General features: G+C 46.1%; 1 protein-coding gene across 1 annotated transcript in view; it reads left to right on the forward strand.

The window, feature by feature from the left end:
- Positions 1–24,284, forward strand: part of MAP6 (microtubule associated protein 6) — a 71,933-nt gene that overhangs the window by 27,310 nt on the left and 20,339 nt on the right. Inside the window, exon 2 of the mRNA XM_027581217.2 lies at positions 23,389–23,602. Within this exon, the coding sequence (XP_027437018.1) occupies positions 23,389–23,602 (214 nt within the window). The remainder of the gene's footprint in view (positions 1–23,388; positions 23,603–24,284) is intronic.

Genomic DNA, 24,284 nt, shown 5'->3' on the forward strand with positions numbered 1-24,284 from the left:
TCCTCTGATCTTCTGTCCTGTCTCGCTCCTCCAACCCCCTTCCCCTTGTCGGCTCCCATCCCGTGACAGTTGGCCTTTGTCCTCACACACACCTCCTGCCTCAGGGTCTTAGCATTCTGCCTGGAGGACTCCTTCACCAGATGTCCACAAGGCTCACTTCTTCCAGGTCTCTGCTCACATGTCACTTCATCAGAGAGGCTGCCCTTGACCCTAGGTAACACAGCGCACCTATACATACATGCAAGTGCACATGACTCTCTGTCGCCTTTATTAATCTTGGTAGAACTTCCCACCACCTGGCATATTATAGAACTATTTGTTGGTTTATTGTCCATCCCCCCTCACTGGATTGTAAGTCACTGCTGTCCAGGACAGCAGGGATTTGTCCCTCCATTGTATCCCACTCGCCTATCGACGGCATCTAGGTTAAAATATGTTGAATAAATGAATCAGTGAGTTACTGAGCATCATCCAGTGAGCCCTCCATAAATACTTACTGATGGAAAATCATAAATATGCTCAGAGTATGTGCCAAAGCAGGGAAGTTTAATTTCGAGTTATATGAGGATTAACATAAAGAACAAATAGGCAGATGGACTTGTTGGAAGGATAGTTTACCTTCACACGTCCCACGGGATGGGGATTTATGAGCAAGCATCAAGAAATTTGAAGAACACAATGGAATAATTTCTGCCATGTAAATGGTAACTCAAATGAAATGCTTATGTAAAGTTACGTTCCAAGCTATCAGGTTTTGTGCAGATATTATCAATTGTTGTTTTTAATGACTATATATTAGCAGCTTAAAAATAATCAGATTATCCTGCAGCAAACAAAACAAAACAAAGACTGGACCAGGAAATGAGAGGCCTGAGAGTGCTGGTTCCAGCTCTGCCTCCAGTTTGCGATGTGATACAGTGGAGTTACTTGCCGTCTCTCCACTTCATTTTCCCAGTCTATAAAATTAACATACTGGATTAAATTATTTCTGGAATGTCTACCAGCTCTACAATTCTAGGTCCTAGGGATTGTTGGCTGGCCTAGCTGGCTGAAGCGATGGACAGGAGACTTTAGTTTCCATGACACTGCCCCAGTATTAACTCTCTAGGTTGGTTCTAGGTTCTTCTTCTCACTCTCTTCCCACTCTTTCCTAGCCCAGAGAAGCCCTACTCTTTATCTGAAATTTTTTTATGTACACCCTTGAGGTCCCTATATCTACTTTGAATAGTAGACAGAAAATAGTAGAATATAAAGTCATACAAAGCAAAAATAATGGTAACTGGAGAATATTTATTTGGTGAAAAGGGAAGGAAGAAGAGAAATAGGTATGGTGACTTACATCCAAGAATCGGGGGAGCATATACAATTCATGAGCCTGTTTCACTTGTGACTGTTTTTGAGAGGCATTTCTTTATACACTTTTGCACAAGAATTACAAAGTATTACATTGAATCTTCCCTCTGGCAGATTATAATCACAGATGTTTGAACAAGGAAAGACCCAGAAGAACATCTGAAAGGGAGATCTTGCCCACCTAATTTGATGTGTTTGGGCAAGTCCCCAGAGTTGCAATGGATGAGAACACAGAGGAAGCTTGCCTGAGTTCAGGTCTACCACTCACTAGCTAGGTGACCTTGAGTAAGGCACTCCCTATACCTCATTTTTCTGGAAATAGAATAGAGTTAATAGGGTTGAAGTAAGAATTAAATAAGAAAGCTCAGTGAGGGGGCGCCTGGGTGGCTCAGTCGTTAAGCATCTGCCTTCGGGGCTCAGGTCATGATCCCAGGGTCCTGAGATTGAGCCCCGCATGGGGCTCCCTGCTCAGTGGGAAGTCTGCTTCTCCCTCTCCCACTCCCTCTGCTTGTGTTCCCTCTCTTGCTGTCTCTCTCTGTCAAATAAATAAATAAAACCTTAAAGAAAGAAAGAAAGCTCAGTGAGGTAAAGTAACTTGCTCCCAAGGTGACAGAACTAATCGTTTGAATCCCAGAGCCTTAGTAGGAAATAGATGTAAAAAGAGCTAAAGGAGACTGCCTCATGATTTTAGATTATCTGTTGATTAAACCAATGGATTTGAATAAGAAATGTCTATATGGTGCCCACAGAGGTAATTCCACCATTGCGAGAGATTTGCTCACCCACGCACTTTGGTGTCCATTGCAGCAAAATATACCAGAAATGCCTTTGCCGGTGGTATCTATGGGATGGAATTATACTATGCCAGCTGAGTAACGCAACCCGATACCTAGAGCCTCTCTCCTGCGACAGCAGAAATGATCACTTTTCATTGATCTCCTTTTAGATCTGACCTTGATATTCCTTCCTGCCCCCCTAAATATATCAGAGCACCTGAGGATATAAGCATGTTCCCTTTCAACTGAATGTCACTGGTCTCGTGTTGAGGTTTGTGCTCCGAAGCAAGCAATGACAGAGGCTGGATCTGGATCTGATCTTCCAGTCCGCAGAATCTTCTAGTCACGGGCCTTTGAATGTGCCCTCCCCCCACCCCTTTCATGTTTGTGTTTTGTGAGCTCAGAGCGCCCAGAGCGCCAGGGGAAGCCATCCGTCACCATAACTGTGAAAGTGCGTCTGTGCTGGGTCCTGCTGGCCCTGTGTTAAATGAGCCCATGCAAAGGAGGGACGTGGGCAGGGGTTGGGCAAAGGGCAGAGATCAATTAAGAAAAATACTTCTAGGGCAGGGGGATGGGCAACAGGGGTGAAGGGGATGGGGGATACAAGCTTCCAGTTAGGGGATGAAGAAGTCCGGGGAAGGAAAGGCACAGGGCAGGGAGTGCAGCCAATGGTACTGCATGGGGGCAGACGCTAGGCACACTTGTGGTGCGCATGGCATCACGTATAAAGAAGCTGAGTCACTGTGTTGTGCGCCTGAAATGAAGGTAGCCTGCTGTGTCAACTATACTCAAGTAAAAAAGCATTTTCTTTTTTTTTTTTAAGATTTTATTTATTTATTTGACAGAGAGATACACAGCGAGAGAAGGAACACAAGCAGGGGGAGTGGGAGAGGGAGAAGCAGGCTTCCTGCGGAGCAGGGAGCCCAACGCGGGGCTCGATCCCAGGACCCTGGGATCATGACCTGAGCCGAAGGCAGATGATTAACGACTGAGCCACCCAGGCACCCCAAAAAAGCATTTTCTTAAAAGAAAAACTCTTCTACCGTATTTCGTTAAATCCCTAGTACCCTAGCAAGGTAGGTGACATCATCCCTGGTTTACAGGTGAGGAAATGGAGGCTTAGAAAGGGCAGGGGGCCTCGACAGAGTCACACAGCTGGAAAATGGCACATTTGGGACTCCAAACCCAAGCTCTTGCTGATAGGCCCTGCTTTGTTATGGCTGAGAGTAGTGGAGATTGTGAAGAGTGACCAAAAATAGCTAGGGATGGCCTAGTCCTGTGGACAATGACATTTGCACCAGGTGGAACCCCCCTCAAGGTACGTCAGATTATGCTAGTCACCCAGGCACCATGGGCATGCTGCCTGGAGCCAGGGGCTGCGCCTGGCCCTTTGCGGACCCTAGCTCCACAAGTGATCACCTTTCACTGCAGGCCTCTCCCCTGGCCTCTGACCAAGCTTTCACTGTTGGCCTCTGACCAACTATATTGGAATCACCCTAGGAGCCTGTTCAAATACAGATCCCAGGGCTTTGCCTCCGGGGCGGGAACAGTGGAATTTTCATTACTAAGAAATGCTCTGGTGGTGTTTGGCCCTCCAAGTTTGAGAACAGTTGTTCTTAAAAAGTAATAGATTCTTGTTATTAATGAATCACTCAAAATCACTCACTGCCTTTTTTGAAGCCTTTCTAAGTTAAGCATTTTGTATTTAAAATAGAGTTCGGACTCTTTTACTGAACAATGAATTTAAGAAGGATGTGTGAGTGGGAAGCTGGAATTCAGCGTCAGTTGAGTGAATTTTACTTTACCCAGAGGAATTTGAGGGAACTTATTTTTAGGACTGACTAGTAGGTCACAACTATAAAATTCAAGTCCTGGTATATATAGTATGAAATTTGGCCACCAGTCTGGACTTTTGTAATATTCTATAATATGTCAAGTAGCTTCTTTGAAATATTTAAATAAAATGCTCATAATAAATTAGGTAAGATACAAAATTATAGAGACAGATTCATTTCCACTCAACATCCTAGTGCATTGACTGTGCCCTAGGTACAGTGCATTACAAACACAAATAAGCTGGTGAATCCTACCAAACATTCAAAGAAGAATTAATACCAAGCCTTCACAAACTTTTCCAAAAGATAGAAGAGGAGAGAGCACCTCACAACTCATTATGGAAGGCCAGTATTTCTCTGCTCCCCAAACCAAAGACCTGAGACTCACCAGTGAAGGTAGGATGTGTTTAAGCCCGAGTCACCTGCTGGTTCTGACTCTGGCAGGTGGGTTTCAGGGGGAAGGTTGAGACAGAGCACAATGAAGACAGTGATAACGGTGATGGTGGTAGTGGTTATAATTACACTCTCACACAGACAGATTTGAAATCCAACAGTGTGCTTTTGTCAAGCATTCTTCTCTAGGGTAGGTTTTGGTTTTTCCCTTACTCTAGCTATCTCATTGCTGTGGATATTTAAAAATGTATTCACAGCGGCGCCTGGGTGGCTCAGTTGATTGTGTCCAACTCTTCATCTCAGCACAGGTCTTGACCTCAGGGTCACGAGTTCAAGCCCTGCGGTGTGCTCCATGCTGGGAGTGGAGCCTGCTTAATAAAAGAAAAAAAAAATGTATTAACAGATGATAAAACAAATATATATCTTAGGAGCAAGAATTGGGACTTTTGCTCTGGTGTCAACAAGATTTACTCTCACTGACTGATGTTTTCCTCTCCCCCCCCTTCTGCCCACTCAGCTGAACTTCCCTCCCATTATTGCCCCACTGCCCTGTCTCCGTGCATTCCCACCATCGCCCCGCCAGTGTATCTCCAGCCGTGTCTTTCAAACTTGAATTCACATCTAGATCTAACCCCTTTCATTGTTGTATTTAGTTATGACCACTGCAGTTTATGTTAATCCTTTGACAAACAGTTGAGTAATGGCAGCTCTGGAATAAACTGCTTTCCAATCTCTTTGGTCTCAAAAAAAGAAAATACATTTTGTGTCAGTATTTAGAGCAAAGCCTTTTATCCTTTGTAGTGGAATCTTTACTGCATGCCTGAGAACAGAATTGATTCAGAAGAAATGTACTTGTGGGTCGAGGATGCCAAAATAAATAAATAAATAAGTAAATCCCGTCCTGGGAACCACTTTCTTCAGCACAGGCTGACCTGCTAGAGGTCCCACGCACAGACACAGTGGAAAGATCCAGACTTGGAGTCCTTGTGAGTTTGCACTCTGCACTGCCGCTTGCCAGCTCCATGACTTTAGACAGGTCACTTGACCTCTCTGAGCTTCCATGCTCTAATCTCTACAATAAGAACAATAACTTCTATCTGAAAGGGTTGGTTGGCTTAAGAGTAAATTAGATCAAGTATATAAATCAATTATTAAAGCTTTTGGTGTACAGTAAAGTAAGTCTTCATTCATTAAAATGTAACTTTTACGTTGAACGAAAGCAATTCTTAGGACATCATTATAAGGCGACTTTATTTCTGCTTCCTACTATCCTTTTTCATTTATTCTGTGGGACAAGTTCTTCTGCTACTCTTGCTTGAAAATTTGGGCAAGTTCTATAGCGTGTACAACAAATTTCAGTAAATAAAATCCTCTGTCATTAAAATGTCCATCCCGTGTTATAGTCAAGAGAGCTGTCTGTTTAAAGTTACCACCTTTTCTCCTCCTGCAGCTCTGGCCTGCTCTAGAGGAGAAGCGAGGTAGAAGCCCATGGTGGGGCTTCTACCTCACTTGTCCTAACCTCTGCCCCCTATTCAACCTGCCCGATGTTGGGTTTCAGGGGTGAAGAGCAGGAAGCAAAGGGGACAGAGGGTTCTTCTGGGACTGGTGTGGTCACGGAGACCGGTGCTCTCTGGACTAGCAGGTTTTCCGGAGGGACTGTCTCTCGGGGGTGCTTTGCTGAGTTTTCTAGAGGCCCCCACTCATCACCGTGGACCTGTTCCCCCAAGAGGGAGATAAAAGGGATAAAAGTGAATCCCTCTGGCAGGTCCCACACTCCTTCCTCCACCCTTCCCACAGTCCCTTCCGGCTTCTTTCTGTTGAGACGTGTTTGCCCCTTGCGGTAGCCCTCTTGACCCCATCTGGCCCCGGGAAACTGCATCATGCGTTCTTTGCCCGAAGCACAGACAGCTCCAGGCACCCCCCAGTGCAGCCCTTTCTCCCTCTCTCTGCTCCTGGACAGACCAGCTAGCCATCTCTGACCCTTAGGCTTCTCTGGAGAGGCCACCGCATCCCCCAAGATCCAGGTGTCCTTGAGCCTCTCTCTTGACTTCCGCTGGAGGGAAAGCAGCCCCTTCATGGCACACAGAGTTCTCACCAGTGTCCTGTCCCTGCACTTTTCTCGGCCTCTGCTCTGGAAATGCCGCCCTCTGACAGCACACCTTACTCTGGAACGCGGTATTGTCTCCTTGCCTCAGCTGAGCTCCCCACTCAGTCCTGGGACGCGGCTGCTAGCTATACTATTCTTGTCTAACCTGGGCATCTCCACTTACTGCTGTCCAAGGTCACGACACTTAACTACCCTCAGCCCCGCTTTCCTCATGGGGAAAGTGAGAACCGTAATAACCGCCTGCCTCGAGAGGCCTCTGTGGGGAGTAAATGAGATAGCACCTAAACGTCCTTCCCTCAGTTCCCGGCACTGGCCAGGTTCTCCGTAATGTCAGCTGTTTTCACCGCCATCACCACTAGCGTGATGAATCTTAAAGCAGAATTCCGCGTCCTTTTGTTAGCAACCCCCTGCCCCCTTACTGCTCGGCCAGAGCCCGCACGCGCACACAGGGGACGCGCATACAGACACAGCTGCCCGGGCAGAGCGGTGGCTGTTTGGGGGTGTCTCAGTCCCTGACCCCCTTTGATGCTGGCTCTCCTACAACCGGCACCCTTGGTGCCCTGTCCCCCATCCCGTAACCGCCCCCCCAAATTCATGTATCTCTTTACACTGTCTCTCACAGCAACCTAATTAAGTGGTGGGCCTGTGTGGAGCCATCTGCTGCTGGACTGTCACCCCTCTCTCTCTCAGGATTCCTGGGACTCCCCTAATGGCCCCAGAGTTTCCTGAGGTAGGAGGATGGGGCTAATCCCCATTGTTGGGAAGTCACACGCAGGAGCCTCTCTGTTGGGTGACCACAAGCATGAAGATGCTTTTTGCGTCTCATGCAGTGATGCTCTGCATATTTGTCTTGCTTTCAGTCATTTCTTCCTAACTAGTCTGGTTTTGCTTCAAAAAGAGAAAACGTAAGTGATAGGATGGTAGGCCCGTTTCCCACCTGTGCTGTGTTTTTTCTGTCACCTGTCACCATGAGACCCCATCCATCACCCCAAAGAGGGTCGGGGCCCCGCTCTGGGCCTTTTCAGCCCCCTCCGCTGCTCTCTGCTCTAGCACAGCTCATACCACACGAATCTAATCTGTTTCTTTTTCTCTTCTGCCCCCCACTAGGCGGTGAGCTGCTGTCCTTTATCCCCGTGTGCTAACATAGTGCCTGGCTCACCGTTTCTCTGAGCTTGGTTTCCTCATCCATAAACTGCACAGTCATAGTGCCTATCTCAATGGCTAGTGCTGAGGACTCAATCACATCACGAGGGCAAAGCTCCTTGCACACTGTGGGCCCCCAGTAAGCAGTAAGCATCTTATAACTGCGGCCGACACTTAGCAATTGAATTGAATAATTTGTCAGGAGAGTTGACAGTAAGTTCTAATTCATCATCATTAAACAGAACTTATGTGAATCTGTAGCCTCCAGTCTCTCCCTATCCCCAGGCTCTCATTGTCCCCAAGGGGCCTGAATCACCCAATCAAAGTGCCTCCCAGGCCACATCATCTCATCACTCCACCACTCTGAGATCTTGAGTGGCTCCCGCTGCCTCGAGAGTCAGGTCTGACTCTGTGACCCCACCCTACCTCTCCACCTGGTTTGCCTCCACTGCCCTTTATGTAATCCTTGGCCATAAAATGAGGCGAGAACGTCTTGGGGTGCTTGTCCAGCTTTGCTGCTCTGTGATTCTCACACGATCCTGTTCGTTCAACCTGCCTTTTCTGAATGCCTGCTGTGTGCTGGGCCCTGGGCGGGCCTGGCCTACAGATCCTGCCCTCAGGGCCTCTAGCCCAGAGGAGAATATAAGCATCTTCAAGACATGGTTGAGTTGGGGAGGGGATGCACAGTGGGAGCTGGGGCAGAAGTCCTCAGCCTGTCTGGAGGTCAGCGATGGCTTCACAGAGTTGGCATGGGGGGTGGGGGGAGTCAAGCAAAGAGTGTAGGGTCTAGGAGAGCATTCTGGAAAGAGGGAAGAATATAAGCACATACTAGTGCAGACCAGTGCAGGCGTGTGGATGAGCAGCTCGGGGGACGAGAGTGGGAGGCAGCAGGACTGCAGAGGTGGGCCATGGTAGGGCCAGAGCGGAGACCTGGTTGAGGAGTCTGGCCATGACCCTCCAGACGCAGAACCAGCAAAGGTCCTTTAATCACTACCCCCACCATAGCCAGAAGTGTGCCTCCCTTCTGGTTGCTAATCTGCACATTATATTGGGCTCCACATTTTATTCTAATAGTTACATAAGAGAAAAAAGTCATTTTTAAATGTTTTGTTTTGTATACAGAAATGGATTCTTATAAGACAATAGGAAAATGTCAGATCTGTAGTTAGTCATTCACTCTGGAATTTGATTTCTGACTGTTCCATTTACCAGCTGTGTGCCCTTGAGCAAATCACTCACCTCTCCAGGCCTTGGTTTTCTCATCTGTAAAAATGGGGGAAGGCCCCACCTTATAGCACTGCTGTGGGGATTACAGATGAAAGCATGTTTTTGTGGGGCGTCTGGCACATCGGAGGCCCCGACATATCCCTTCTCTTCCCTTCCCTCTCAATTGCTGGGTTTCCACTCACCCGGACGCCAGCCCAGTGACCTACACAATAACAGAGTGCCGGGGCACCGATGTAAAGGAGGGTTCCTATGAAATATAGTCATGGTTTCCCCCAAAGACTAGGTGTTTTGAAGGGTTTTGGTCCCCTGCCTGAAAGCTCGCAAGCTCACTGGCCAGAACCTGCCCTTATTGCAGGCTGTCCAGGATAGGAAGGCCACCAAGGCAAGTCCAAGCGCTGAGGCTGAGTTCATGAGTTTGTGGGTGTGATCTTCTTCGTATGCGTAAGCTCAGAGCAGGGAAACTGGCAGGAATTTCAGTGCCTCCTCTTCTTTGAAAACTCCTGTTTATCTTCTCAAACCCCTTCAGATTCTCATGGGAACCTTGAACTCCCAGAGCACCTCTCAGCCCTCAGCTGGAAGTTCCTTAAAGGCAATGATACTCAGGGTGGCTTCATGAATACTTATTCAACAGAGCACCTGGCAGAGGCTCAGAGGCACGAAACCATGGTTAAAATACCGGTTGAGCACCTGCTGCATGAAAGGTGTTGTGTTCAGTATATTTGCTGACCAGTGGGCATGAGCCAGGAGACTCGGGTACCTAAAGTATGGTGCAATGCTTGCCATTCTCACCAACGCACACTTTTTCCTGATGGCCCTGTAAATTATGCTGGTTTGTGTCTTTAACCTTTCTTCTCTACTGCCTTCTTTGACTATATTTGAGCTGCAATTTGCAGTAGCTGTTTCCCCAGTAGGAAGGGGAAAGACAAAATTCAAGATGAGGACAGGCCCATGCAAAGACACAGACTAATGAAAGTGTTTCAAGCTTTCACAGGACAGCTTATGGAGGTCGAAATGTGGAGCTGAACAGACCCAGGTTCAAACCTGGCCCTGACTGACAGAGACATCCCATGTAAGTTCCTGCACCAGTCTGGGACTCAGGAGACTCCAGCCTTCTGGGGCCACCCTGAAGGTTAGAGAGCAAATATGTGTAAGTGCCTCCCACCCGCGGCATAGAGAGGAGATAGGAAGTCATGCGGCCCTGGCTTTCCTGTTGCCCCTTAGCAACTGGCCTTTATGTTTTTTTGTTTTTTTAAGAATTATTTATTTATTTATTTATTTATTTATTTATTTATTTATTTATTTGAGAGGTGGAGGAGGGGCAGAGGGAGAGGGAGAGAGAAACTCTGAGCAGACTCTGTGCTGAGCATGGAGCCTGACGCCAGGCTCGATCTCACAATCCTGAGATCATACCTGAGCTGAAACCAAGAGTCAGGCACTTAACCGGCTGTGCCACCCATGTGCCCCACAGCTGGCCTTCAAAGGTGCCACCCTAAATCACTGTCCCCTGGTTGCTGGCCGAGGCAAGTGACTAACGGGACTGAGTTTGACACTGCAGCTTCATGAAGAAATTCTAGGTCCCATTTTTGACAAAAACCCCTCCCGATTTCATGAAAAAAAAGTCTCACGTTTTCTCTGACTCTGACTCTGATGCCTCGTAGGTTGCGGAAAGACTTGCTGGGAAAAAAAAAATTTCATTGCAAAAAGAGAGAGGCACCGAAACCAAGAGCGTTTAGTTGTGCCTGGGTAAATGAAATCTGAAATTCCACTCACCAGACTGCCCACCATCTTGCTGCCCAGCTGCACTCCCCCTGCTGTGCCCCCAGAGCTCCCACTACCTCAGCTGAGATGAAGCATGGGCAGCCCAAAGCAGAATTTAATGGTATCACTTCCAGTGAATCATTAGCAACAAGAAACAAACGTGACATTATATGCACCAAAAATGGCCTCATGGGGATCACCTACTTAACATTTTTATGCTCACCATTACTTAATAATTTCTGAGATTTGGTCATGCTCCAACACTGGCAGACTTAGAATGCATTCGTATTTCCAAACAAAGCAGTAGTTTGCAGCCTTCACACATGATAATTAATCAAGAGTTTGTAATACATGAAAAAATGTTTTCTTTTCCAGTTATTTCCTTAAGACAAGTTTCTAGAAATGGAATTGCTAGATCAAAGGATAGCAGTTTTAAAGGCTTCACTCCTTAATTCACACAGTCAACAAATATGCACGGAGGACTTGTGATGTACCAGATCTTCTGCAGGAGCCGCCCGCCTCCCCCCCCACCCCCCCACCCCCGCACCAAGGCACAGAGGTGTCCTGCTGGGTGGAGGCAGGCTCTCACCTTCCCCACACCCTTGCCAGCGGTGGCTACAGTTACGCCTTTCCCGCTTGAGCAGCCTACACAAAAATAGTAATATATTCTCAGGGGCTTAAAGATTTAAATGTAAGAAATAAACATGCAGAATAGAATTACAGGTAATTATTTATATGATTATGTCATAGGGAAGGATATAAGATATGGAATCATATATATAAGGATATGGAATAAAAAATAAAAGACAGTAAAACTTTGCAACTGTGTTCCCCAGTTTATCTTTTATTATATATAATATATATAATTTATTATATATATCTATACATAGCTATATATATCTATAGATATCCATATCTTTATATATCCATATATATATGGAATCATATCCTTATATATCATATATATAAAATAAAAGATAAACTGGGAAGCATAGTTGCAAAGAATTACTATCTTTTATCTATAAGAGTTATAGAGAACTCTTACAAATTAGTAGGAAAAAGAAAAACAGAAAACCAACTGCAATGGTTATGTGTTCCTTTTACAATTAAAAAAGTAAACTCAGGGTGTCTGCTCATTCAGCAACGCTGATTGAGTGCATGCTGAACCGTTCCGGCCTCCAAACCAGGCGCCAGGGGCACAGAGATGGCTTCAAAGCCACCTCTGCCCTCCCAGGCCTCACAGATGGGCTTGGAAACAAATAGCCAGGAGCACGATGTGGGAAATCAGACAAAGAAGCCAGCACAGGCAAGTCCTAGGGCCTCGAAGCAGGCAGGCACCACCTCTCTGCAAGGGGAGGGATGTCAGGGAAGATGACGTTCCAGCTGGGTTTTTAACAGCTTTATTGAGATATAATTACATAAGATAAAATTCACCCCTTTTACAGTTCACAGTTGGATGAGGTTTGATAAATGAATACAGTGGTACAACCATCCCTGAAAGAGTTTTAGAATGCCGCCATCCCTCTTGTTCATTTACAAGCAATCCATACTCCCGCCCTAGGCCTAGGCAGCCCCTGATCTTCCTCTTTCTATGGTTTGCTTTTTCTAGAAATTTTATATAAATGGAATCATATATAATATGTAGTGTTCTCTGTCTGGCTTCTTTGATTTAGCATGATGTTCTTGAGATTCATCCATATTGGTTCATTCCTTTTTACTGCTGAGTATTATCCATTCTATGGATTTACCCATTTTGTTTATTCATTCATTAGTTCATGAACATTTGAGTGCTTTCCAGCTTTTTGGCTCTCATGAATAATGCTGTTGCTAACATTCAGGTATAAGTTGTTTGTAGACGTATGTTTTCATTTCTCTTTGGTATTTAGGAGTAGAATCGCTGGGTCGTATTGTAAGTGTATGGTTAACTTAAAAATAATTTTTTCCCCAAAGTGGCTGTACTGTTTTACATTCCCATCAGCAATGTAGGAGAGATTGATTGCTCCACATTTTTGACAACATTGAGCATTGTCAGTGTGCTTTATTTGAGCCATTTTCCTGAGGATGTGGTGGTATCTTACTGTGGTTTTAATTTATATTTCCCTAATGACTACAATCTTTTCATGTGCTTATTTGCCATTGTATATCTTCTTTGGTAAACTGTCTATGAATATTTTTCCTATTTTTAAATGGGTTGTTTGCCTTATTGAGTTTTAAGAGATCTTTATATATTCTGAATGCAAATCCTTCATCAGATATGTTTTGCAAATATTTTCTCTCAGACTATGCTTGTCTTTATCTTGTTTTAATGGTATCTTTTGAAGAGTAAACAGTTTAATTTTGATGAACTTAAATTTATCATTTTTCTCTTTTATTGTTTTGGGGTTTTGTGTCATATCTAAGGAATCTTTGCCTACTCCAAGATCACAAAGATTTTCCTGTATGTCTTACAAGCTGCATGGTTTTAGGGTTTACATTTAGGTCTCTAGTCCATTTCTAATTAATTTTTTATGTATGGTGTAAGATAATGGTTAAGATTCTTTTTTTTTCACATGGATATCTACTTTTTCCAGCACATTTGTTGGAAACACTATCATTTTCCCTATTGCATTACCTTAGTACATTTTTCAAAAATAAATAAACCACATATGTGAGCAGTGGTATGATGGTGAATGTTTAACTAGCTCTCTGGAAAAAAGGAAGGGCCTGATTTGTAGTGTTGGCCAATTTACTGATATTTTCGCATGGCTGATTTCAAGCTACCAGTAGTTGAACAATCAGCTCACCAAATTACTGAAAATTTAACAAATTTAATCAGCTCTGTGCACCAAGATAAGCCAGCTTCAACACACTACTGTATACAAAAATCTATTTTGTTTTTAGATCAATGTGTCTATCTTCATGCAGTAACATACTTGGTTACTATAGCTTTATAATAACTTCTGAAATCAGGTGGAGTAAATCCTCAGACTTTGTTTCTCTTTCTCAAAATTGTGTTGGCAATTCTAGATCTCTTACATTTCCATATAATTTTTAAGATCAGCTTGTCATTGTCTACAAAAGTCCTCTTGGGATTTTGATAAGGATTGCTTTGAAATTATAGATCAATTTCTAGAATTGCTGTCCTAACAATATTGACTCTTCCAATTTAGGGACATGGTATACGTCTTTATTCAGGTCTTCAATTTCTCTTAGCAATATTATGTAGGTTTCACTTCTAGGCATTGTGCTTCTTTTTTTTTTTAAGATTTTATTTATTTATTTGACAGAGAGAGAGAGAGAGCACAAGCAGGCAGAAGGAGAGGGAGAAGCAGGCTCCCCACTGAGCAAGGAGCCCAACGTGAGGCTCGATCCCAGGACCCTGGGATCATGACCTGAGCAGAAGGCAGTCGCTTAACCAACTGAGCCACCCAGGCACCCCTGGCATTGCACTTCTTTTGTTGAACTTGTTCCTAAGTATTTTATTCTTTCTGATGTTATTGTGAATGGATTTTAATTTTTTTTTCTTTTTCCAATGTCTGTTACTAGTCTATAGAAATAAAATTAATTTTTGTATATTGATTGAGTATCCAGCGACCTTGCTGAACTCATTCATTTGTTCTAGTACTTTCTGTAGATTCCTGAGGATTTTCTAAATGCAAGATCATATTTATATAAATAAGGATAGTTTTACTTCTTCTCTTCTAATCTGTATGCCTTTAATTTATTTTTCTTGCTTTATTATACTGGCTATGACCTACAGTACAATGTTGAATAGAAGTGATGAGAGTGGACATTGTTGCCTTATTCCTGATCTTGGGAGGAAATCATTTAGTCTTTCACCATTAAGTATGATGTTAGTTGTAGGGTTTTTATAGATGCTATCTATTAGGTTGAGGAAGTTCCCTTCTGTTCCTACTTTGCTGAGTTTTTTTTTTCTAAATCATGAAAAAATGTTAGATTTTGGCAAATGTTTTTTCTATGTCTATTAAGATTATCTGTGGTTTCTGTCCTTTACTCTATGAAAATAGTATATTATATTAACTGATTTTGGGGTGTTAAACCAACCTTGCATTCCCGAGATAAATCTCACTTGTTCATGGTGTTTAAACCTTTTCATTTGTTGCTGGATTTGATCTACCGACTTTTTGTTAAGGGTTTTAATATTTATATTCATGAGAAATATTGACCTATAGTTTTCTTGTAAGGTCTTTGGCTTGGTATCAGAAAAGTATCTGACATTACCCATCTTAAAATGAGTTGGGAAATGTTCTCTTTTCCAAAAGAGATTGTTAGGATTTGGTATTTATTTTTTCCTTAATGTTTGATGTAATTCACCAGGGAAACCATCTGGGGCTGGATTTTCTTTGGGGAAAGATTTTAAATTACTAATTCAATTTCTTTACTTGATATGTATTTATTCAGTTTTTTTCTATTTCTTTCTTAGTCAGTTTTGTAATTTGCATCTTTCTAAGAATTTTTCCATTTCATCCAAATTTATTGACATGAAGTTGTTCCTAGTATTCCCATATAATTGAGTTACATTTTAAAGAATAAATTAGCATGGTCTCAATAAGTCATAAAATGATGTTTTCTTCAGCACCAGCTTGATTTGTGAAAAAGATGTTGACTAAGTACTTCCTAGGCACCAAACAAAGAATGAGGAAACTTAAGCTTATTGAACACTTCACTAGATATATCATGCAACGTCCTTGGCACTGTGTGGAGCTCTCATAGGAGTGTACTCCCAGAATTCTAGGTCTACCCGCAGAAGGAGGCAGCACTTTCAGGGCATACTCTCAGTGTTTCCATTTCCTGTCTAAGGAACCATCTTTCTGCAACTAATGGACACAGATCTTTGGGGACCCAACTAACCAGAGGAGTGCAGCCTTTGTATTTCAACCTCAGCCAGATAACTCTGTGGTCTAGTGGCAAAACCACCACAGAATTCCTACGACCAAAAAGCCCAGCTAATAATGGGGTAGTGCGGGGCAGGGCAGAATGAGAAGGGAGTCATTGTGATTTTCCTATAAGCTCTCATCTAGCTCTTCTTTTTCTCTACCTGAGATGTATTTGTATGTGTACTTATTTTAACTATCACACGCCCTCACTCTTATCCTCCACCTGCCAGCTATAGCTTTCTTATTTTGCACCTTTCTCTTCCATACAGTTCTTAGCATAGTGCCTAGTAGATACGGCAGCCTAAATTAATTTGTGTAGAATCACATTGACTCCTAATTGAGCAATTTTATTTTTAACTCTCTGTCCTCATAATTCTATACATGTTGTGCATATGAGCTTTCTTTGTGTGAAACACTATCTCCCAGGTGCACAGGGGCTTGTGAGCCTCATGCAGCCTGGGACAGGACTTAGCAGTTACCCGCAGAATCTCCATTTACCTAATGAAGGAACCCAAGCCCTGACGCTCGTCATTGCCAATCGCTACCCATGTTGGATCTTTCCATATAAGGGAAAGGGCAGATTCTTTTCCACTCATTCTCTGTTCACATTAAATTAGCTTCAAAATTTTCTTTACATACAGACATTGCTTTGCTCAAGTGCATGCCCTCCTCATTTTAGAAAACTATTAGATATGGTGTGCACGTGTTTACTGGATATTAATGGATTAGAAGCACGGTCCTGAATGCTTACAACATTGGCATTGTCTATCAGATCCCTTTTTCTCCTCTCACACAAAAGAAGCTGAAAGATGCAGGCAAGTATGTGCACAGGCATAGATCGTAAAGCCCCTCTCTTGACCCAGTCATTTCTGCCAGGAAGAAAGAATCTTCTGTTCCCCTCTAACGAGAGAGAAGCCACTCTAAGCTCCCTGCAACCCTCTAGGCTCAGGTGTTCTTTTCTTTTTAATCTCCAGATCCGACTTCCTTGAACTAGCTCCTGACAATAGCTTGGCAACCGACAGCGTTCACTGACTGTCTCCATCAGATTTCATGAAAGAGCCTGCTTCCCTTCTTCAAGAACACTTTAATATAATAAACGTAGGCAAGGTTTTTGAACAGAGACTTAGTGTGTTTCCATGGCAATGTAAATCACCTATGAGATTCTGCAGGAAGATTTTAGACCATTAAGACTTAAAAGCACGATTTTCTTCCTTCATAAAGCAGTAGAAGAATGTTGTTGAAAATTTTGATGTCAAGAGGATGGGGAGAGAATTTCATTTCCCAAGAACTTAGATACATAATAAATCCGGGCCTTATGGGCAGAGACATGGAATTTATATTTGAGCATGGCTGGCAATAATCCATTATTCTGAGTCCCTACTTTCGTCAAGAAGTGATTTGTACTAATTAGCACGTGTAGATATTCTCCCCAGCAGTAGAATTATTCCTTGTATGATTCTAGCTCATCGTTTCTTGTAAATGCCAGGCTTTTTCAAATTAGAAATGAAAGAGCAGCCCCTATTGTCTTCTTTAGCAACACTTTCTCTCCAAGGCCAAACCCTCTAGCCATTCTCCCAACGCCTGCCCTCCTCCCTCTCCTGGGACCTGGCTTCATCAATCACCCGGCTCCCTGCCTGTCTTCAGTCTCCCCCCTATAATTGCTCTTTCAGTATCTCCCCTTGAATCACTGCAAGAAAATGTGTGTAAGTGGGGCAAGTCCTTAAGCGAACATCCGTGTATGGCGGACATTCAGTATTGGAGATTCAATTAATCAGGCATTCACTGAATGCTACTTTGTTCAAGTCCAATGTGAAATGCATTCAGAAAGAAACCTGGCATTGGAAGCTGCTGCCCTGATTTTGCCCTCTCCTAGCACCAGAATGTTGACTGCTGTGGTCAGAAAAATACGACCACGGGGACAGGCATTTGGTGGTGTGGTTGTTTCTATCTCCCTGCCTGACTAGCAGGTCAGTTCACACTGCATCGCTATCTCTGTGCCTGGCATGTAGAGGATATTCGGTAATTTTTCTTGAACGAACGACTCTGTAATGAAAACCAGATACATTTATTATACAGTTATGCACCATGGGCTTTGTTGTACTGACACAGATGGGCGGGTCCTCTTCAATGACTACATCCTCATTGAACCCCACATCAACCCTGTGAGGTAGGTGTTGAGCTCCCTGCAGTTCAGGGCAGGGGACAGCCTGGACCCAAGTTTGGAGCTGGGATCCCACCCAGGTTTCCTGTGCTCTTGCCAGTGAACCACCTGCTCTGTCCTGACCCGGGCTCTATGCTTCTCACCTTGTTAACCTCTGTCTGCACCTCCCTGAGCCCTGTATATGCTGTGTGCTCTGAGACATCATTTTCTCCTGAGGCCTGTGTTTCTTTGTTTCTGCTGATGACCCGGCCTCAAGGCAGCCTCATCTTTAGCAGCTTTGCTGCATCGGGGGCTTTGCTACCTTCTAGTGAGGGCTGCAGTACGGTCCCCCCACCTCAGTGTCTTTTTTTTTTTAAGATTTTATTTATTTATTTGAGAGAGACAGAGAGAGCAGGAGCAAGGGAGAGGGGCAGAGGGAGAGGGAGAAGCAGGCTCCCCCCTGAGCCGGGATCCTGACGCGGGGCTCAATCCCAGGACCACCCAGTGTCATGCAACCAGAGCATGACCTTCTGTTCACTTGATGCCGCAGTTCTGCTGAGGGCTTGAACTTCCTGTGCTCTGCTCACACCAGTGCTTTCTGCCTTGCTGAAGTGAAGTGTGGGTGGTTTTTTTGTTTTGTTTTTTTGGTTTTTTTTAAAAGATTTTTTTATATATTTATTTGAAAGAGAGATAGAAGCACTAGTAGGCAGAGAGGCAGGCAGAGGGAGAAGCAGGCTCCCCGCTGAGCACGGAGCCCGATGCGGGACTCGATCCCAGGACCCTGGGATCATGACCTGAGCCAAAGGCAGCCGCTTAACTGACTGAGCCACCCAGGCGCCCTGAAGTGTGGGTGTTTTAAGCCCCTTTTGATGAGAGGAATAGTTTCTGATCAGGGTGTGTATTAGAATCAACTGCTTTGTAACAAATTACTCCCTACACTTAACAGCTTAAACCAAGACAAATGTTTATTATCTCATACAGTCTCAGAGGGCCAGAAGCCCAGGAATGACTTAGCTGGGTGGTTCATCTGAATACTTGCCTGGAGCTAAGGATCCACTTGTAAGCTGGCTCACTCATGTGGCTTTTAGCAGGAGGCTTCAGTTCCTTGCCAAACAGGCCTCTCCACGGGGCTTGTGTGTGCGTCATCCTGTCGTGGCCACTTTCTGTGCTCAATGTGAGTGATCCCCAAGAAAGCAAGCAGGAGGCTTGACGGGGTCTGTAGCGGCTCAGTCTCAGAAGCTCCATATGGCCACCTCCACTGTATTCTGTTGGTTGGAGGGGAGTCACTAAGTTCGATCACATTCAAGGGAAGCGGAACTAAGTCCCACCTGAAGGAGGAGCATCCAAAAATCTGTGGACGCATATGGTGAGAAGCATTACAGGTGCCAGACAGCCTCGTGCCCTCTCCCTGGCCAGGGCAGCCCAGGGACTTCCTGTTCAGCCGTTCACAGGGGTGAGTGAGGCGGAGGCTGCATTGTGAATCTGTGGCCCGGGCTCTGTGAGCATTACACAGATGCAAAAGGACCCTGCTGACCCTCAGCAGTGGCCCATGCGGGAGGGAAGAAAGGTATCTACACAGGCAACCTGCTCTAACACAGAGAACAGTGAGTGCTACAGAGGGATGAAGTTCAGAGAACAAGCTCCGTGCAGCCGTTCAGCCATGGGACTGGTGAAGGCCCCCTGGGGAGGGGGCACCCGAGCCTGGAAGGACCGTCACGTGGTGTCTCAGTAGCCGGATATATGGAGGGAAGAGCAGGCTGGGGACGGGAACAGCAAGAGCAAAAGCTCAGTGGAGGGGAAGTGCAGTAGGCGTTCGGGGAAGGGAGCGTGGTGTTCTCCTTGGCAAAATCAGCCATAGTAGCTGCGGCACGGGGTTCTTGCGGGGGTTACAGCAGATAAGTCATTTAAAGAGCTTTGCGCAGCGCCTGGTGCCCAGCAAGTGCTCACTAACTGACGATGTGGTGACTGGTGAGGATGAAGAAGTAAGGCCTGAAAGGTAACTTGGGGCCGAGTCACAGGGCTGTGCATGTCATCCCGAGGAGTGACAGCATGAGGAAACTAGTGGGGCCTTGGCTTGGACTTTAGCTGGTCCTGTAGTGACTGGGATCTGTTGTGGCGTTTCATAGGGGAGTAATGTGCTTACGGCCGAGCTGGAGGAAGATTTCTCCTGGAGCCTGTGCCGATGAATCAGAGTGAGGGGGTGCCGGGACTCTGATGCTGGGGTCCTGATGCCACGGTCCAGGGAGAGGAGGCCTTGAGGGCCAAGGGGAGATGGCGCAGGGGGACAGAGGACAGGAGGAGGTGAACGTAGGGTATTTATTGACTCCTCCGCACGGCATTGCACACAGCAGGCCTGAGCCCGCCCGGGCACCTCCGGTGAGAACAGGCCAGCACGTTGGGGAAGTGCGGTGGGAAGGATGTGGGCCTCCCGGACTCGGGCTCGTTGTTCAGCCCTGCTTCTTTGCCAGCTGTTTGGCCTTAGGCAAGCCACCTGACCTCTCTGAGCCTGGCTTACCTTGTCTTGTAAGAGACATACAATACTACCTCCTTTCAAAGTTGTTGTAAGGATTATGGAGAATATACCAAAGTAAAACCAAAACAACCCTCCAGCTTGTAAAAGGGGACTAATGAATGGTAGCTGATTCTATTTTTGTGACATATGATTAGTTATGGCTTGTGGCTGGGGGAAGGTTTTGTGGAGAGTTCAAAGAAAGTTCTAAGTAGCAGAATTTGGGTTTCAACCAAGCTGTCATAATTACAGTGAACTTAATCATGGGACTCACTAACATGGCCTCATATGAAGAGCAGTTCTTTAAGATCAGGGGTCACCAAACTGCTCCCACGAGGACACGCCCCATGGGTAATGCTCACCCTGAGACACTTGCCAGCCCACAGAGGCCAGGACAGAGATGCAGAAAGATGCAGAGGTTGGCCTGGGAGAGGTGATCCAGAAAGAGTTCTTAGGGCCGGTGTAGACCTATGTCAGTCCTAATTCCGGAAGCAGGCAGGGGTAGGAGCAGAGAATTCAGGGTTCTATATTCAGGAACCAGGTTGTTACTGGTAAGCCTCATATAAGGGGCTTCAGCAATACTCTGGTCCTGAAGGGTGGGAGGAGGGAGGGGCTGCCTGGATTCTTAGATGGGTCATGGTGGCCACAGCCTCCAGTGTGACCCAGGCCAGCCCAAAATGGCTCAGAAGTCAGGTCACAGGGCGCCTGGGTGGCTCAGTTGGTTAAGCGACTGCCTTCGGCTCAGGTCATGATCCTGGAGTCCCGGGATCAAGTCCCACATTGGGCTCCCTGCTCAGCAGGGAGTCTGCTTCTCCCTCTGACCCTCCCCCCTCTCATGTGCTCTCTATCTCATTCTCGCTCTCTCAAATAAATAAATAAAATCTTTAAAAAAAAGTCAGGTCACAGTAGCTGGTTGAACCCCTGGAAGTGTAAAAGCAGGGAGGAGACCACAAGAAACAATATAACACAGCCTTGAGGCCAGAGCAGATGGGTGCCATTAACGGAATCAGGGGGGTCTCAACCCTCCCAGTCCCCTTCTCCTCCCAGGTTCTCTGTCTCAGTGGGGAGCACTGCCACCTACAAACCAAAATCCTAGATCTCTCCAGATTCCCCTCTGACCCTGGCCTCCCACGGCTCAGCCGCTCTCAAGTCCTGCCCACTTCCCTTTTGACTCAGCCACTCCCGGTCCCCACTGCCACTGTCCTGGCTCAGGCCTCTGCTGTCATCCGGGCTCACTGCACAGTCTCCGGCCTGGCCTCCCGACTCACCTCACCCCGTCTGTGCACCATTCACACTGCTGCCGAAGTTCTCTCTCCCCAAACTAACCTGGTCACATTCATCCTTGGCTTGGAGCCATTTGGCATCTCCTCGTTACGGTCCAGACCATCCCCTCAGCATGGCTGGCAGGACCTCATGATCTGCCCCGTCCCCACAAGCTTCCCCCCGACCACCTGAGCTGTCTGCAGAGGGCCATGTCTCGGCAGCCTCTTCAGGTACCCCTCATTCTGCCTGAAGCCCTGGCCAGCTCCCTGTGCCGTCTGACTCCACTCCAGAACCCACACCCCCGACTCGCTCCCAGGCCGGTATAGGCTCTGTCATGGCTCTGTTCTTACTGTCCTGGAGTAACTGCAACCCTCTGCCTCCCACACCTTGAGCCCAGGGCCTCTTCTTACTCACTTTGGGCTCCACAGAGCTCAGCATCCTGCCAGACAGACCTTAAGCACTCAGTAAATGTGTTGCGAATGAATGAATGAAAGAAAGAAATTGAATGATGAGGGAATGAAGACAATTTGGCAGGGCAGACAAGATGCTTTCGTTCTAAGGATGTTGGGTTTGAGTTGGTGGGGCCCCTAGGTGGGGGTCCAGGCTGCACTGGAAAGGCAAGTCTGAAGCTTGGGGGAGGGTCTCTTAAGAAACTGTGGTCTCTCTGCTCACAAATGAGCCAATTCCCCTCAGGAGGTCAAATGACCAGCAAGTGGCTCAGTGTTAACCAAACCAGCTTTATCGACTCAGAGAATCTCTGAGCTAGAAGGAATGATAAGGACATTGTCTGGTCTTTTTTTGACAGGTGTGGAAACCAAGGCTCAGAGAGGGGAGAGGACTGCTCCACATCTCGTTAGAGGCGGGGCTGGGACCTCATGACTCTCACAGCCTCAGCTCCTTCTGCCGTCCCCTGTGGCCTCTGTTTGGGCCACTCGTCTCTGAGCCCCAAAGGAGGGCGTTATCAGTGAGGGTGACGAGGGCACTGGAAGAACCTAACCACAGATATTTACACCCTAACTCTTCCTTTCCCACAACACAGCTTCTCATGCCCCAAATGAGAACAGATCCATTGAATGTCATGCATTCAATAAACAGGCTGGACCCCGTGGTCTCCATAAGCAGCCACATGTACTTTACCCTGCTTTGGACCTTGTCCCCATCTAGTCTCCAGCCCTGCAACAGATCAGAAACAGCTAATTGGAATCCACAAGATCCTAACAGGAAAGATAAGAACATGTACACACTGACTCAGAAAAAAGCAGCAGATGGTGGTCATTATGGGGTCAGGACCAATAGCCATTCACACCAGAGCACGTGAAGATTCTCCTGCACATACTCAGTGCGACATCAGTCCTAACAGTGGCATCCACATTATGTTTGGTACATTTTGCTTATTTGTGATCTGCAAGCATTTAGACATCTCATGAGTATTTTCATCTACAGTGATTAAGATTGTTAAATTTCTGACAATATAAGAAGCAAGCCCTTTGCTATCAAGGGGAGGAACTATCCTGGAGGATTCTGGCTAACAAAGGGTCTCCATCATGACAAGGCAGGGGAGGGGACTGGCATTTGTCTTTGGCCACGGCATACCAGGCACACTGTCTAACACGTCTCATTTTCGCACTCTTGACCTCACACACGGCAGGCATTCAATCATAGAGGTTGAACCCGTGCATGACGGAGTGGATTGAGTGTTTTCAGCCTCATTTGCGATATTGCAAAAACGAGGCCCAAAGATTAGATTTGCCTCTCCGTGATCACACAGTGGTAGCTGGGAGCCTGAGCTTCTTCGTCCTACAGGGGTTATTGCCACAGCCTGCCTCAAGGTGGCAGGAAGGAAACCTCGCGCTTCCCCATGAGGAGAAGGGAGTTCACTGCTCAGCCACCCCTCCGTGTGCAGCACCAGCCCCAACTGAGAGCTTGCTGTGTTTGCAGCCCGGTACGAGGAGCACTGCGTCCCCGCAGATCGTGTTTCATATCTCCTATGCTTTCTTTGATTCACAGAAATGAATTCAGAGCGTGGACGGACATCAAGCCCGTGAAACCGATAAAAGCCAGGCCCCAGTACAAGCCCCCAGATGATAAGATGGCTCATGAGACCAGCTACAGTGCCCAGTTCAAAGGGGAGGCCAACAAGCCGACACCAGCGGACAATAAGGTCATTGATCGCAGAAGAATACGCAGCCTCTACAGCGAACCTTTCAAGGAACCCCCAAAGGTGAGATAGATCTTGTGGGGAACCCCTCAGCACAACCTAGAACCAAGGGGTTAAGTGCAGCAAAGTGTGAGGGCGGGGCTACTGCCCACCTGGCCCAGCCCCCACGGGCTCCTGGGAAATTCCTCCTCTTCTTGGTAACCCAGAGGCTAAATTCAAAGGGAGTGTTAAAAAGGAACAGCGCCTAAAATAAAGCAGCTTGAAGACTGGCAGGTTTTCAGAGAACTAGCTTCTGATTTAGAGAACCCCCCCAAAAAAAATTTGCAGAAAACCTCACCTGAGCCCTCAATCCCCCCTTCTTAAAACAATGGCTTTTGCCCCTGAAGTGCTGGCCATCGGAGGTATCTCGCTAGCTTTCTCCCCACTCTGCCCCTGCCGCATCCTTGGCTCCAATCCGTGGACACTTCCTTACTCCTTTTTATCCTTCTCCTCCGTAAACACTATGCACCATCAGCTCTTAGTCTGTCACAGAGCACCTGTCTCATCAGCTGCAAGATGTGTTCCGGGTAATTTGTTACTATAATAGACGGTTTGTGAATGATGTACATTTCTAAGTAACTTCCAGTAGATTCAGGGATTTCCATATAATAACACTACTTTGCCTTATTTGCATCCCAGTACACACTCATGAGGGAATGAGGGGGAGAATGGAGTTGGAGACTCAGCTGGAAGCAGCACCAAAGCT

This window comes from Zalophus californianus, chromosome 11 (genome assembly GCF_009762305.2).
Source record: "Zalophus californianus isolate mZalCal1 chromosome 11, mZalCal1.pri.v2, whole genome shotgun sequence".
Taxonomy (NCBI): Eukaryota; Metazoa; Chordata; class Mammalia; order Carnivora; family Otariidae; genus Zalophus; species Zalophus californianus.